A 17,786-nucleotide genomic window follows, 5' to 3' on the forward strand; every position below is an offset into this window, starting at 1 on the left:
CACATTGTGAAAAGCGCTATATAAATAAACTTGAATTGAATTGAATATAAAACATGTTTTGCGTCAATTCGGACTCTTTTAATGGAGCTGAAAAATATTTAAATGGTTTTTGCCAGCAAATACTACCTTTTGTATATGTAATAAAGATGAGCTAAAAAAACTAGATTATGCAAGTATAACTATTAACATAATATAAAAAGGAAAGAAAGGCTTGTAGCTGGGAATGCTTCTGTTTCGAACTAACATGGATGCACACGTGCAATGCATACATAATCGATTTGATTTATTTTTAAAGATTCTCCCAACCTGCCTGCTATCTGTCTTGACACATAAACTCCATCTGTGTATCTTTGTCAGACAGATTCCCCTCAGTGGTTCCAGTTAATCTTGTTGGTTTCGCTATTGCTGATTGCTTATCACGACGCTGATGTCTCCAGCAACAAAGAGGAGATGACTTTTGCAACCTCGTTCCAGACTATGCTAATCCAGCACTCAATATGGCCTATCTGGGGATTTATGAAGGCAACAGTGGGCTTTGTGATTTACGGCTTTACACTGATCCATCTTCAGTAAAACGTGGAAAGGTCTGCTCAATATGTTATCATCGAATCCAAACATTTAAAGCTCGGTGCGTGGTTGTTCAACGTGTAAGCGGCTGGCGGCTTGAACGGAGGAGCCAGCTTGTTCATTTTAACATCATTTTGTTTGCTTGCTTATGGGGTTTCAGAACATCGGGATTACGGGCGCAGAAGGGGTTTGTTTCATCTCTGACCCCTTCAAGGTCTTCCGCTCTTTGAACTTTTTCACTGCACCGCATAAAGACTTTTCAAACTCTTGGAATTCAAAAATTAAGCCATTTTCTCATGTGGTAACCCATGTGATTCTTTCATAAGGGATGCTCAGAGTTTTTCTCTGTGGTGTACTGTTCTAAGCTGCTTATGAAATTGAAGGAAATGGCAGTCGTCCAAATGTTCCCCTTTAAACCCGAAGCAAAGTTTAATTTGAAAGTGCGAATTCTAATGCAAGTTGAATTTGAAGCTCCTACATTCATCACAACAGAAGTGACATATTCAAATGAGCTTGACCTGTCGGGTTAGCCCCTTGTAGTGTGTTTGACTGTACCGTTCCAGTCCAAGATCGCTTGTCTTCCTTTTTGAACACATAGCCGAGGGCATAGAGATTGCCTAAGCTGTTGGCACTTCTGCTAACAAGCGAAATCCAGAGTGCCTAGCTGCTCCTCAGAGTCAAGCAAGCCTCCGTAGGACCTCAATGATGCCAATTAGCCGGATCGTCTTCTCGCCATTTTGCATCGCCTCTAGCAGTGTGCGCGAGAGCTATCCAGGAGTTAAAGTCCCTGACGGTTATGACTCTCAATTACGTCTTGTGTGCTTCATCACAGTTGAATTGCCATCTGGACTTGTCCGCTCATTAGCTTGTCCTGTCTGGACGATTTCACATGTTTTCCATCGCCAGCCACTGAGTCACGCGGACATACAGTATAATTCATGTTGAGAGAAGGCTCGCTTTCCTTTCAAAAAGCTGAACTTGTATGCTTTTATAAGTCAGTATCAGCAAAATTCAGCATCAAGGCACATTGCTTTTAAACACTGTGACTTTTCAGGAAAAAGATATTCAACAAAAGAAATTTAAGAAAAGTAATTGATCCGTAATAAAAAATAAATGTCAGACAAAATAGAACAAAAAACCAACCAAACAGTAAAATCAAACTGTGAACAATTTAGATTGTGTCCGGGCTATGTAGATTACTTCACAACGGTTTGCAAAATAATCTTCATATTTATAATTTATGTTATATTATTATATTACCTTTCCAAGAGAAACATTTTGTGGAAGAAGGGGAGATAGACGGTTAAGATAACCTTCAAGATTAAAATTCATTAGTTACACACCCTGACCTCTTCTCATTTCAAACCTGTATGACTTTCATTCTTCTGCATAACACAGAAGATATTTAAAAAAATGTTGGTAACAGAACACCATTGGTCCCCTTCGACTTGCATTGGTTTTTTGTCCATACAATAGAAGTCAGTGGGGACCAACGTTTTTTGGTAACCTGCATTTTTCTAAATATACACACCGGTTTAAAAAGACAGCAGGGTAAGTAAATGATGACAGAATCTATTGTGTTTGGCCACAATCTGACACTCTGTACTGTTGATATTATAGAAAACAGCTTAGAATAGAATTGCTATATTTAAAATACAATTGCTGCTTATGTTTGTTTTGTTTTTTAAAACATGTACTTTGGTGATTTTGGCATGCCTACTTTAAACAATGCGTCTTGTTTGTTTTCTGCTGGCTTTGATATTCTGCAAATGCACTGCAGTATGCTGGAATATAGATGTGCTTATAGAGTCATTGCTTTGCTTCAGCTGTTTTACTTCCTACAGATAAGCGGCAAAGAGCAAATTCATTTTCACATCAAGCACGGAGCTTAAAGTTGGCACGTTTGATTGCGTTCGTATTTTCTGTCACTGTAACCTGTCAGCTGAGAATGTTGTTGTATCCAGACATAAACCGAGAGTTAGGAGATACACTGCGTATTTTTATGAAAGAACTTGTGGAGTGTTTGTAAAACTGAAGTGTAAGGATGTTCTTGCATTACCTGTTGTGGCCTGATGGGGGAGCTGTCTTTCCAAATTGAGCCGTGTTTCTCTTAGCCACAACGTTTTTATTTTGACATCTGTTCCCTAGTAATGTGTCTTAAGAAACCAATATGATAATCAGTTAAGAAGGGAATCTCACCACACTTTCCACAAAGTGTGTTTAATTTGTTGATGTGCACATTGTGCTTTTGAATTGCTGTAGTCAAGCAAGCAACAAATTGGGAAATTAGGAAATGAACAAATTAGCTTCTCGTTTTAATGGTACAGACGTGAATTAAGACGTTGCATTTTTCTCGTTTTTGGTTTTATTGTAATTGCTGTTTAAAATTCCTATCAAAGAAGATGAACATGCTATCATTATCTCTCCATGCCAGAATGTTTTTAACATTTTTTCCTTTTGTCATAGAATGATGGCTTTATCAAGTAAAGCAACACTGTAACAAATGGCACATATTTAATGCAAATGGAAGGAGGGAAAGCATATGTTTAGTGGTGCATAAATGTACTATTAATGCATCTGTTTTTGACAGTACTGAGCATGTGCATCAATCACATGTTAGTCATTCTGTTAATTTTCCTTAATCTTACTACAGATTTAAAGGGAATGTTCACCCCAAAATACAAATTTTGTCATCCTTTTTTTACCCTCATGTCGTTTAAAACCTGTATATGACTCGTCTGTTGAACACAAAAAAAGATATTTTGAGAAACGTCTCTCTGTGGTTTTGTGTCCATACAACGGCAGTCAATGGGAGCCAATTACTTAGGAAGGTTACTTAGGAATGACATGAAGGTGTGTAAATGAGAAAATAATTTAATTTTGAGTGAACTACCCATTGTTGCTAATGCTATTCTCTTGCTTCTTGTGTATTGTGTTGTGTGTAGCTTGAGGAAGAATGTGAATCTGTAATCATAGATATATCTTTTTTTTCATTCCACTCCTATGAGAGTCAAATATTTCAGACTATTGTGATGTTATGCACGTCTGTAGCTTCTGTACATTGTACACGCAATTTTTTCATTTATCTCTGAACAAGGACATAATAAAATTGAGCTATACACTGAAGCTAAAACACAGTTGAAAATAAACAAGCATATATAAAATTGTGATACATTAAAGTTTTGGTTAAATACAGGGATAAGCAATAATGTTATATTACATTATGACCCAGATATTGATATAATACAGAATCATCAGATACCTGCTCATTCACACCCCATAACCCCTTGAACGAGTCTTTTCCATTTTCCTTTTTTATAAGAGATATGCTGAGAATGTGAAGTGATGGGTTCGACCTTGTGAAAATCAGATTAGGCTCTCATCCACCATCCTTATCGGCGTTTCTGTATACCTGACAGACTCAGCTGAAAGTGATTGTCATGCTCATGAATGGACAGAATTGGCCCGGCTCAAGGCCACCTGTGTGATGTTCCTCATCTCTCCGCTGGCTCTTCACTGCGCCGTTCACTGACCCTAGGCACGGCGGCCCACTACGCCACTTTCCAGCCTCTCGCTCCCATTTCCTGCCAATTATCTGGATCAGCAACACGGCTGTTGTGGAGTAATGACTCTTCCTCATTCTCGGTGCCGTTAGTGAGCCGTTGTGGCTGATGTGTGTTTCCTTAATGGCTTCTCTATGGGCATGGAGGACAGATAGGAGACATTACTGGGACTGTTTCATTAAATGACCATGAAATTGAAAGCTGCTTCCCGTCTGACAAAGACGTGCTGGGCTTTTATCTCAGGTTTTGGGGAGGTTTGTTACTTACTTTTCCACACCGCTGAGCTCATGCCGGTCTCTGATAAAGGTATGTCAGAAGATATTTATAATACATAACGCATCCATCGTTCCATCATATGACAAACGTTTTGTGCAGATAAAAGATGCGATCAATAGTTTCTACATTATGAAGACAGTCATGTTTAGTGGAATAAAGCTTGATTTTTTTTAAAGACTGTGTATCATTGGTCATTGGACTGGAAAGTGTGCTGCCTACGAAGCAGTTTGTCGCCACTTCTATAGCTTGATCATCCTCGGACTTCCACGTCTCTTCATCATTGTCTCTGTTTTGCTTCAGTTAACAGATGTCCTGCCACTCCAACGACAAAGTAGATTTATGTTCTTGTGTAGAGATATTTAAGAGGGCTGGGTCTCCTTCACTTACCATGTGTGTGCGTAAAACCTGTGTTTTAAAGGAACAGTTCACCCAAAACTGACGAATTCTGTCCTCATTTTCTCACCCTCTTATCTTTTCAAACCTACATAAAAAAATGTATCTACTGAACACAATTTTTTTAAAGAATGTTGGTAACTCACTTCTATTGTGTGGACACTAAACCAATGGAAGTGAATGGGTACCGCCGTTGTTCTGTTACTGACATTCTTCAAAATATCTTCATTTGTGTTCTGCTGAAGAAAAAAGGTTGAGTGAATGATGACAGAAGTTTCATTTTTGGGCAACCTATCCCTTTAAAATTTTCGCTCAGAAGTCATAGTTCAATTGATGAAAGAGTTTGTATTCTTTAGTATTAGTAATTTTTTGTTTTTTGCCTAAGAACATTTTCTGTCAAGGCTTACAATTGGACTTTGCTTTTGTGCTTTCAATTGGTTTATGAATAATATTACGGTTTGTGTGTATCTAACGATAGGTGTGTTATTGGATCAGTGGGTACAGTTTGCCTTAAGGAAAAGACAAATGATATATTATGCTCTTCTGATGAATTCATAGTTCACAGGGACCTGTTATTGACCTTTTTGATTTGTCTTTATTGGACCGCTTTAAAAATGACTTTAGCCTATGATCCTCGCTAATGATTTCTCTTCCTTTTTTATGTAGATGACAGCAAGATCACTGCCAGCGGTTCAGTCTGATGAACGACTCCAGCCTCTTCTGAACCACCTCAGGTAATTGAAATGACATCATTGGAGAAATTGTGGTGCAGTTATAAAAAAGTCAGAATAAATATAGATCTGTCGCACACACTGTTGTTAAGTTTACCAATCCACATCCACTCACATTCTTTTTGTTCTTTAAAGAAATCTCACCACATGCCCGCTATAGTCCTGCTTGGTTGTTTTGCCATGTTCTTGGCCTGCTGAGGACAGAGCGACTAGTCCACTCAAGGCCTACCAGCATGCAAAGTGACACTGACTGCTTTTCTTTATCTCCAGCAGTCTGTCATTTTAGTTTCTTCCATTAATGCGACCATTAAGCATGGTCGCATTATGATGCACGAGGGTCCTCCATGTCCGACTCTAGCTTTGCTTTTTGGCCGCAGCTCAGCAGGGATACCACTGTAGATTACAGCCGGCCCCTCCATCATTGGGCAGCGCACACACAGGCAATTGAGTACATCCACTTGCTTCCAATGAAGGGGAACAATGAAAGCATTCCCAGCAGTCAATTCATTTGCTTTTTGATGGACTGTGAATGAGCGCGCTTTAATTGGATGTGTCTTTAGAGGCGGCGGTTGTAGCGGTTGTGGCGGCAAATGTTTGGATGGAAGCCTCCCTCTCTCTCTTTTGTTATCGCTGGACTGGCCAGATAAGAGGGTACAAAGGGCCAATGTGGACCCCGAACAGTGAGGGAATGTCCCAGGCTACAGATGCAGAGGAAAGGAAGAGCGGGGCCTTGCAATGTTTTAATTCCTCATAACATCACACACAGCCTCCGTGGACACTGCAGTGTCTGCTAGGACAGGACCAAAAGTCTGTTGCTCTCCTCGGGTCTCTTTCTGTTAGGAGTCGGATGTCTCATGAAAAATACAAATGTTGTGTAGTATTGGCCTTTATAATGATTTTCCCTAATGTCAGTGTGGTATTTTGAGTGTCAAACAGAGAAACTGTGTAACGGATAGTGCTTCTGTTGAACTTTAGTCCATTATATGACGCATTTAAATCCATCCAGAACACATTTGATGTTTAATACGCAACTACATGCAGCAAGAATATGGACCAGTGAGGTTTTACAGTGAGTGAGATAATATAATGAAATAAAATGAAACAAAAATATAAAGTGTTTGACAAAATTTGGTGGTTAGTTACTTGGGACAAGACCCTAGATTTACAGAACACTCAAAAGAAAGATATTACCAGGTGTTGCTGTGATATGTCACGTCTAGTTGGGACGAAGTATGAGACATAAATATTATTTATTTGTGGAAGCACATTGAAAGACTCACTAAGGCTTTTTTTATAAAGAAGATAACCTCAAAATGACTTATATTTCTTTTTAAAATAGAAGTTTACAATATATTGTCTCTGTGATTTATGTTCCCTTTGTTGTAGTCATGCGTACCTGGGCCAAGACTACAGCATTCAGAAGAACATCGGGAAAATTTCTCTGGAGCAGATTGATGCAGTAAGTATTGACATTATTGACACATCTGCGCAGTGATGCTTACCAATAAATTATGCTGCTTTTGAAGTCAAACAGAGATTTGACAGAGAAACACCTGAGATTGAGTCGAATTGAATATTTGTTGGGTCTCTGGAGTATGAACTTGAGCGCTTCATTTATATTTGGCACCGAATGTGACGGTTGCGAAAGTTTTTCTTTTACTGAATTCTCAAGTTACGAGGACATGTCCTACTTTGGTGCTTGAAATGGATGTGTGCAGATGTTTCTAGGGAGCAGAGCTTTCTGTGGACTGAACTGCTGTGTGTGCGCGTGTGTGTGTGCGCATGCCATCTCAGGGGCGATTGCTGTTCCAATTAAGTGTCTCATCAGCACATGCAAATTTTGTCCTTCACTTTTTTTCTTTTATTTAGACACATTAATGAAGGCATGGAATTGTTTTGTAATTAAAAGCCTTCGCGATAAAACAAGGACTTTTGAACCCGTTAACTGATTTGAATCTGCATGTCGGTTTTAAATGCGTACAGACGCGCAATCATTCTCTCATTCTCTTTCATCAGCTCGCTGCAAAGTCTTTTCCTCTCTGTAAGAGGCACCTACACAAGGCCCTGAGAGAGAGCCATCACCTCCGCCACGGTGGACGTATGCAGTACGGCCTCTTCCTCAAGGGCATTGGTCTTACTCTGGAACAAGCCCTACAGTTCTGGAGGTCAGAGTTCATCCGAGGGAAGGTCGATGGAGAAAAGGTAACTCTTCAACTTCAGCACCCACTTCTTCACACTGTCCTTGTTTTCCACAAGCCGACGTCCCAAGTGATTTCTTGGCTGTAAAGTTTCAAGTGTTGGAAGCAAATCTTTGGCGATCCGCTTTTGATCAAGCTGATTCAGAACATTTTCTTTTGCTCTATTGCTTGACTTGTCAGAGGGTCACCAAAGGAGAGAAGATATAAAAAACCCATGAGTTCTTAAACGATCCCATTCATAATTTGCCGCCTTTCCATCGTCCCTTAATTACAATTCTAGAGAAACGCATAAGATCTTATTTTTTGCTCACGGTACATTTAACAAGAAAATTACACTCCCAATCTAAGACCCGTGCTTTCCTCCTCCCTTTGCAGCACAAATTAATGTTTATACCCAACTGATGCTCGATCAAGGAGAAACAAATGAAATGAATACTGTATTTTTTCTTTTTTGCTTTGAATGTTGTTTGTGTTATTTATCCTGTCACCTCCCCACTGTACTTTCTTGAAAAATGAAATTGAAGATGGTGATCCTTGGCAGGAGAAAACAGTATAAATATAAATACAGTTTTGTGAGGTGATATACTATTTGTCCTCCTCAGTCTGCTGTATTTTGTTTTGAGAAAAAGGAAGATCTTCGTATAAAGCAGATAGAATGCACTCATGTAGGCTGGTGTGATATCGGATCCGTAATTGATCTGCTTTTCTGCACAGGAGTACGACTGTAAAATGATTAAGCTAAGCACTGGCCTATTTTCTGTGTCATAGCAGAACTTCAGGGGTAATCTCATAAGACTCTGAACCATAACGCTCTGTTGATGATTTAAATGGTTGAAGAATCTACAAGCTATACAGAGAAACATATAGAATTGTATTATTGAACCTAATTAATTTATACTACTTATATTGAAATCCTCTGTACTACTTCAAAATTAGAAGTGAAAAATTCAGTTGCTTTTGAAAAATGTATGGACCAGGGCAACATGATTCTATTATACCACCACAATAACAAATACCCTGAGACGTTTGTGTGTCCTGTTTTCCCGAATGCATTATTCATGGGTAGATACACAATGAGCACAGGATAGCCTGGCCTACGTGTTGAATAATACTGCAGTTGTGGCGGTTTGATAGTTTTGGGTCCCTGTGCAATTGAATGATTATCACCATCTGAAGTAATTTTGAAAAGAAAACGCAACACAATGGATCTGTCTGTTTCTACGTTCACAGATGAAATGAGCATTACTCTGTGACATCACTGCAAAGCAAAACCGGAGTGAAATTCAGGCCTCTTTCAACAGAATAGCGTGTTTTCATTAAGAAGGAAATAAGATGTCAGTTAGGTTGAAAACGCTTTTAAGAGGATAGACAGAGCTACAAATGTATCACCAAAAGCACTTGTAAAGCAAAGAGGAAAATGACCACAAATTTCAGGATTTTATAAATGAGTGATTTGTAGATCATAAGATCATAAGGGATAAAGACCACAGATATTTTATAGTGTAACATTTTATTTATTAACATAACGTTTAACCTAAAAATATGTCATTTATTTTTTACTAGCAAAACAAGTTGTAGCTAGTTTCATCTGTTTTGAAATATTCAATATATGTTTCATCATATTTATTGGAAATATTCAGTAAACACGATCAAAAGGGTGAATAAGTCTATAATACATGTGACTATATGTGCTATCAGTGAGAAAAGAAAAACCTATATGAAATATACATAGTGTTCCTGATGGAAGGGTTGTTTTGCCTTGTTAAAAAATATCACTTGCAGAAATGTAGACATTTTTTATTAGCGTTCATAATAGTGCTGTAAATTGATAACAAAAAATGTATGCATCGCACATAGCATTAATGTATTAAAATATACGTAGTTTTACATTCTAATAATTTCACATTTATTTTTCAAATGAATGTAGAATCAACAGATTTCTTTAACAGCATCATTTTATGAATGAAAGCCAACATTTTGATATTATTACTGTAACTGATGTCTCCATTTAATTGATTTGATTTCTTACATTATTTATAGCCATTCAAAAGTATAATTGAGAGCTATCATGTCTAACAGGTAGGAAATATACAGACCTTTAAGGAAGTTCTCAAACACTTTACAGTCTTTTATGCTAAATGTATATTAAATACCGAAGAATTCTCATTACAGCTACAAAACGCATTGAATTCCTCTTAACTTTTGTTCTTGGATTAACATTAGTGACAGTTGTCACAGCAGTAGGTTTAAGAACGCGGCCCCTTTAAGAGCTGTCTCTTTACGCAGATGGCACGCCACTCCCATTTTCACACCTCTTTCATTCATTTAAGATTTTATTTACCACGTTGAAGTCTGTGCTTACAAAATGCTAACCAAAACAGGCTTTTGTCATAATCTTGTGTGGTTTTATTCATTCAAGCACGAAAGAGAACTTAATACTGGTGCGATGTCTGATAGATTTTGACAGGGATTCACTGACACAGCCTTTAGCCCGTGACTGTATACACCAGACTGGACCTTGCGTTGCGTTTTGCCGTGTCCCAAATCTAGAAGCTGTCTATCTTCACTGAATGCGTCAAAGTCAAATCGCACTTAAGTGGTTTAAAAGCCTATACACGAATAAAAGCGTGATTATATAATGTAACCTAGACAAAGGATGACAAAACAAACGGATGCTACACCAATTGCATTAAATACTCTTTTTTTTTTTTTATATATATAAGTTTTAATTTAATAACGTTGATAGCACTAGTTCATACCATTTTTTTCCCCCCAATATTTTCAAAATACTAAACTTTCAGGTTTAATTTATATTTTTAATATCATGTTTTTGATATGGAGATTTGAACACCACATATATTGCGGAACATATTTGGACTCTGTCCACCAGCGATCACTTGATCTTTGCTGCAGTGTTTTTAATTGTTTTATCAACCAGCAACAGATGTAGATGTAATTGCATATGTAAATTCATTAAGCACATGCTGTAAGACGCTCCTCATTGTCCTCTACGCAACCCCTTTTGGTCCCAGTCCAGTATGTAGATAAAGTCAGTGAACACTTGCCACCCCACATGTAAAGACCAGTGTCGGCGTGCAAAGCAATTACATCTTCTTGTCATATACTGCCCTGGAGCTGTGTGTGTTTAATCTAGTTCTATCCCACTTCTGGCTGCTTCAATTCCTCGCATTCCTCTGCCACAGCAGCTTAAAATAGTTTTCGCAGACCAAGAACAGTTAGAGGTGGCCGGGCTTCTGAAAATCAAATCCAGGCCAATATTGGTGTATTACAAATGTCCTTCAAGAACTGTTATAGTGGGCATTGAAATGAATATGCAAATTTGCATGGGCATGCCAAAGTAGTTAGTCAACATTATCTTACATTATGTGGTTGATTTATTTAATTGTATTACTTTTTATTGGAAATCATCTTGTTTTTGTGCCTTAATTACAATTTGATGTCAGTGTGCATATTAATTAGATCTTTTGGGAAGAAGTGGTTTTGGATTTAAAGGTCCAGTGTATGAAATTTTGTGCCATCTTGCGGTGAGGTTGCGAATTGTAACCAACGGCTCACTCCACTCCACTAACATGTCATCGTTTTCGCTTCTTTGGCGAAAACCAAAGAACTCTGTAGAGAAGTTTGTTCAGCTACTGTAGAAACAACATGGTGAATTCTATGCAAGGGGACCCGCGTTGTATGTAGATAGAAATAGCTCATTCTTAGGTAATAAAAGCTTCATTAAGGACGTTATACACCTCTCAAGACTTAGCTAAGTATATTATATTGCATTTCTCTCAATAGATCCTCCAAAAAAATTACCCTTTGTTTTAACTTGTTAAAATTACCTCATTCCTTGTTTTGTACAGTAGCTCTTAACGCACAAACACCTCTACAAAGCGCGTTTCCACTCCCTCTACCCTTGGTTACGTAAAGTTAGTCCGGTTGGATCTAACTTTACAAATGTGGGAAAAATGTCTACTAACCTACTCCGAACTGCTATCTTGCTTTCAGATCAAACGCCTTTAACAGTGTTGCTATTTACTTTAAGCTAACTCTGCCCTCAAACGTGCTGTGCAATGCAAGCATGAAACCACGCAAATAATAATGTAAATAAGCGAAAACGACGAAAAAGTATATTCAAGCACCACACTGGTTCCAGATAAACAATTACTTTCAAAACTGCTCCGTTACACAACTCATATTTCAACAACAACATATCTTGGTTCTAACAAATAGAAAAACAATGTTACTCGCATACTGATCCGAATCAAAGCAACATCCTCGAGGGTGATTTTTTTTTTTGACGATCTTTCTCTCATACGTCTCTCTGCTGGAAAGTATCTCCATTGATGTCTATGAGTATCTCCGCTAAAAGCATTAGAACAGCGGGTACTAACGTGTCTCTGCTGAAAAGTCTTTGTAATATTAACGGCGGTTGTAGCTCCTGCCTGTCTTTAATCATTATTTTTATTCTTAAAACTTAAAATACTTACAATCCACAGACCCTTTATTTTATGTAACAAATAAGACATCGCTCTTTCTACAGTCTTTCTAATGCCCGCATGATCTCTTCCCTGCGACAACATGAGAAGACACGCTGTCTTAGCCGACAACACATTTTTGTACTGTGGTGGCCACCGTCATGTTTGGACAAAGTTTGGTTGCGATTCTCAAACTCACCGCTAGTGGCCGCTATAAATCCCATTCTAGACCTTTAAAGCAGCTCTCTCTCGAGCACTAAACATGCCGCACAACAAGCCTGAGTTCAAAGAGGTGTTTTTGCTTTGACTACTGCTAAGCCACTTTCACAGCCTCAAAAGCAGTCGGAGGGTGACCATTTACAAATATTCTTTCTCTCAGCCTCCAACCATACGTCTGAAAGAAGTCAGGAGGTTAGAAAAAAAGAACACATCCAGACAAACACATTCTCCTGTGGTCACGCACCGCCACTCGCAAAAGTGCCCCATTTTCAGGGTGGTTGAGTCGCCTCGTTCTGCCCTCTCAGGTGGAACTCGGTCCACCCACTCACAACCACCACGTCCCAGCTCGCGAGCCGGAGGCTAGCGTGGTCGGCGGGATGCAGGCCGCAGCTTTGTGAGTGATGTATGCGGTGTCAAGGATATCAGCCGGCACGAAGACCCCATTAGCATTGCACTTTCACTAGCAAAAAAACATTTCTGTCTGGACCTCATTGAGATGGTTGTGCAGATTTGGTGGAGGGTGTGGGTGGGTACAGATAACATTCCAGTCTTAAATGTAATTCTTGGTTCTTGAATATGCAGGGTTGTATTTCTATCTGCACTTTAGCCATATACAGCTTTCTTTTGGCATGCTACATGTTAGCATGTAGTGTTCATGCCCTTTTATTAATAATGCCGTATATACACATCAGATTTGAAGCACTCAAAAGAATATATTAGGAAAAAACGGTAGCACTTTACAATAAGGTGCTATTTGTTAACAGGAGTATGCATTAGCTAACATTAGCTGACAATGAACCATTTATTCTTTCATTATTTATTAATCCTTGTTAATGTTAGTCAAAGTCAATACAGTTATTCATGTTAATTCATTGTGCATTGGCTAATGTTGACAGTGACAACGTAGGATTTTAATCATATATTAGTAAATGCAAAAATGAACATAAACTAACATTAATAAATGTTGTATTGGTTTTGTTCATTGTTAGTTCAATTTAGCTAATGCATTAACTAATTATTAACAAATAGCACATTATTGTGAAGTGTTACCGAAAAAACTCCCTTTGATGCCCAATTCTTATCTTAGGTTTTAATTATCTGTAATGTATATATTTGCTCTTCTTTTGACAACAATGGTTCTAATCAAAATAATAACGATTATTACAGTACAAGCTAACGATATTAATACCTTAGTACCTGACACTTGTTGTGAGTCATTGATTTGGATGGTTACCTTACACCTGATCTGTCTGATTCCTGCACAAGCGAGTGACTCTAATATCACCTGCTACATATCATTGGCATGGACCTTGTTTGGTGTCTGATTCATGCTGCAGGCCAGGAACGGCTTAGGGCAGGTGGCGGTGGCCTTCCGTGCTCCTCTCTGGCTAAATGCTTGAGTTAACACTCATTTTGATTGAGTGAGCACAATGTGAGGTGAACCAGGGTTATGCTCATTAGACTTGCTCACACATACCGGAGAGATTGGATTCTACACCGCCGAGGGACAATTCATAGTGAGCGAGCACTAGCCATTGTACTTCACAGCTACGGGTGGGAGAGACTACACTTTTATATGAACCAATTAGGTTTTTTTTCTTCTTAAAGCGTTATAGAAATAGTCTTAAAGTTTAAAAATGAAAATTTCTATAAATCCCTTAATATCAGTCAACATTTTGTAAAAAAAGATTAAAGTTTAAATACTTTTAAAGGTGCAGTTTGTACCGCTGTGGAGGATCTGGGATAGTAAAGGGATAGTTCAGCCCAAAACTCCAATTTCCCGTTTATTTACTCACCCTCAGGCCATCCGAGATGTAGGTGACATTTTTTCTTGAGTAGAACCATAAAGAAGATTGTTTAGTTAATCCGCAGCCCTCTCTGCTTCATAAAATGGGAGTCTATGGGGTCCACCTGTCAAAGAGTTCCTAAAGCACATAATTCCAAAAAGCGGCTCCTGGCGACATGTTGACGTTTCGTGAATCGAATCGTTTGATATTTTCATATAACTGAACATCATTTTTATATTAGCCATAATGCGAAGCCTCTGCACACAATCCCAATCTTCTTCTTGAAGTATCTGGAGGCGAATGGCATACCAGTGTCTGGTACGTTTAGTGCCACCTGCAGAAAGGGAGTGTTGAGGCTGTACAGTATGGCTAATATTATCAAAAATGACGTTGAATGAAAATATCGAGCGAGTCACTTCACAAAACATCAACATGTCGCCAGAAGCCGCTTTTTGGAATTATGTGCTTTAGGAACTCTTACAACGGAGGACCCCATATACTCCCATTATATGAAGCAGAGAGGGCTGCAGATTTACCAAACAATCTTCTTTATGTTTCTACTCAAGAAAAAATGTTACCTACACCTTGGAGGGCCTGAAGGTGAGTAAATAAACGTCAATTTGGAGTTTTTGGTTGAACTATCCCTTAAATGCAATATGACTGTGTCATTTACTTTGAAAGGGGGGAAGGGTGGAGTGAGTTGTTGGTTGCAATCCGCAACCTCACCACTAGATACACCGGACCTTTTCATGTCCTTTCTTTTTCAGGGTGTCTGCGGGGTCTTAATACGTATTAAAAAGGTGATCAATACATTTTGAGAAAATTTAGGCAAGTAAAAAGTATAAAAAAATGCCATTTTCCAAGATATTACATTTTGTATCATCATATTTGTCCAAAGCGAATTGTGTGAGGTCTATTTACACCCGGTTGTTAAACAACGTTGTTTTTGACTAATGGGGAAATGCAAGTTTTTATGCAAATGGTAGGAGGAGTATCCGGTAGGCAGCCTGCTCTTAAGCGGCACGCTGCTCACAGTTAAAATACAGTACATTACTGTTTCTGTCGTGATCATTCACTTAACTCTTTCACCGCCATTGACAAGTTATCTCGTCATTAAAAAAAAAAATGGTTCCCCGCCAAAGACGAGTTTTTTTCTGTTTTTACGGCAATCAGTGTTTGTACAGTTGTACAGCAGGTGGCGCTATTACACACCACTGGGAAAAAGTACAGAATCCCAGAACCTAGAACGTATGTGTTTTAGCGGTTTTTACTGATTGTTCTGAGTGTAATCTGGGCGGAATCTTTGACAAAAGACGTTAATCATTTCAGCTGTTTAATCAAAGTGATGCATTTTTGAAGAAACCTACCCACATCTACTGAGTGATAAAAAAACGAACAAATGAAGATAGATGAATACGGTTTCTTTTGTTTAAAAGCTGAGACTGAGACTAAATTTGGGTGAAATTGTTTAAAAAACACTCGCCTAGGCGTAACATTTTTTTAAAGAGGCTGGCGGCGAATGAGTTAATGATATTAGCAAAGCATTGTTGGTAGGTACAGTATATAGATACAGTATTAATAAATATGTAAATTATGAGAACAAAAAGATATGATTTGTATCTGACTGCTGTCTTGAGAAATGTTAGACATGTGGCTATCAAGAACATTTTTGGGGTTGCTCTGGAAGAACATCTATAATTTGTTTATTAAATAAAAAATATACCAGAAAAGTTTGAAGGTTAAAGAATCGTTTACTAGTGTAAAGTAGGCTTTCTAAATGATTTTCAGGGGGGAAAGAAAACAAATGTTTACCTTGTTTTCTGCAGTAAATGTTTTCAAATAAAAGCATTTGTCCAATTTCTGCCTTTTGTTTCAGTCTTAGGAGATTTTATATAAATATTTAGATACTGTATATCGGTTATTGACTTCCAATGTTAAAGAATTATCGGTAATCGGCCAAAATTTGCATATTGGTGCATCCCTACTTACAATCAGTAAATAGTAAATGTAAGTTAAAGTGTTGCCAATGTACGATTTAAACGTGTTAATAAGGACTTCAAATATATGGAAAGAGTCTTGAAAAGTATTACATTTAGCTTGATTTCTGTATATACCCTTCTTTTTAACTTATGTTGCGAGCTATTGTATACTATAGGTCATATCACAGTTTTTAGCAGTGATTTTCTCTGCATGCATATCATTACAATGTTTTTTTTAATGCTAGCCTATTAGGTATGAAAAAGAGATCCCTCATTATCTGGATATACTAAATACATTGTTAATTTTCTTCGTTACTCCTCACTGATTGGCAAGTTTCACTTAGATTTGTATTTTTCTACATTTTTTATGTATTTTTTTATGAAACAAACATTAAAAACAAAGGAACATAGCAAACTTTTTTTAGGATGAGCTTGTGTTTGTCTCCTGAGATCTTCTTTCTTCTGCTTATGTATATTTATCAATAGCAAAAGCCATTGCCGAATTTTCCAGCCATGGGTGGTTTTAGCATTTTAAATAATTACATAGCAGGTCATCTCGATTCTCTCTAAAGTACATCATCTCTTTTAGTCTTAATAAAGCACTGAATCCTTTATCATTCGCACAGGATGAATAATTTCAGAACATTAGAATGAAAAACAATTCACCAAAAGACAAAGGTAATTACGATACGTTTTAGCATTTGCCAGTAACCTTTAAGGCACATGAATCATGATTTGGCTTCTTCACCCATGCAGAGGGGAGGGTTTAAAAGATGGATGCGGGGAGCTGGGGCATCCTCCCTATCTCATACCTCCCTAACTCTCCTCCATCCTCAGATTTAATTGAACCATAATGCCTTTTTAAAATTCCCCACCTGTCCGTGGCCACAGCACAAGAAAGCTTGGGACACATACCAAAGCTGAAAATGCACATGCTTTTATTGCTTCTTGTACCTTGCATTTCATGCTGCTTTGTCTCGTAGCCTTGTGGGTAATTTGTATCCCGCAAACACTGCTTTTAAAATAAATATGTTTAGTGTAAAAACAGAAATCCTGCATAGCCAGAATTATTGTCTTGTGTTGTTGGTTTTTGCCAGGGAATAATATCAATCCAGTCTGTGTACCATCTCCTAATGTGTCCCTTAGGGAGTGTGTGAGGATAATTTATGGAAAAAAATGGGTTCCCCTTACCTGTGTCAAGAAGGTAAGCGCTCTACAAGGAACAGTGGCGGAACAAAAGTGGCTAGCTTGTTTAGCGGCCGTGTTTTGTGAAACATCCCCCACACCCCCTATAGCATCTGTGTGTTTAATTAGAGCGCCGGACCCCAGAGACCTGAGGCTGTTCCTGTACTGTATGCAGAAAACCAGGCCCTCTCAATCACTCAGACCTCTAACCGTTGATGCTGTTTACCCAGCCGAGCCTGCACACGCTGCAATAGCTTAACAGAGCTAATTGACAACAAAATAGAACTGATGAAAGTCCAAGACAGGAAATAAGAAGAGACATTATTATACATTTAGAGAGTTAAGGATAAGTGAAGAGTCTGGTTCCAAAATGTATTCATTATATTAAATTCATTTTCAACAAT

General features: G+C 38.2%; 1 protein-coding gene across 1 annotated transcript in view; it reads left to right on the forward strand.

Annotated features, from left to right (window-relative positions):
- The window catches only part of prim2 (DNA primase subunit 2), a 51,351-nt gene that overhangs the window by 17,145 nt on the left and 16,420 nt on the right, over positions 1 to 17,786 (forward strand). The window contains exons 8-10 of the mRNA XM_056760784.1: positions 5,466 to 5,533; positions 6,917 to 6,989; positions 7,547 to 7,732. Of these exons, the coding sequence (XP_056616762.1) occupies positions 5,466 to 5,533; positions 6,917 to 6,989; positions 7,547 to 7,732 (327 nt within the window). The remainder of the gene's footprint in view (positions 1 to 5,465; positions 5,534 to 6,916; positions 6,990 to 7,546; positions 7,733 to 17,786) is intronic.

This window comes from Triplophysa dalaica, chromosome 11 (assembly GCF_015846415.1).
Source record: "Triplophysa dalaica isolate WHDGS20190420 chromosome 11, ASM1584641v1, whole genome shotgun sequence".
Lineage (NCBI taxonomy): Eukaryota > Metazoa > Chordata > Actinopteri > Cypriniformes > Nemacheilidae > Triplophysa > Triplophysa dalaica.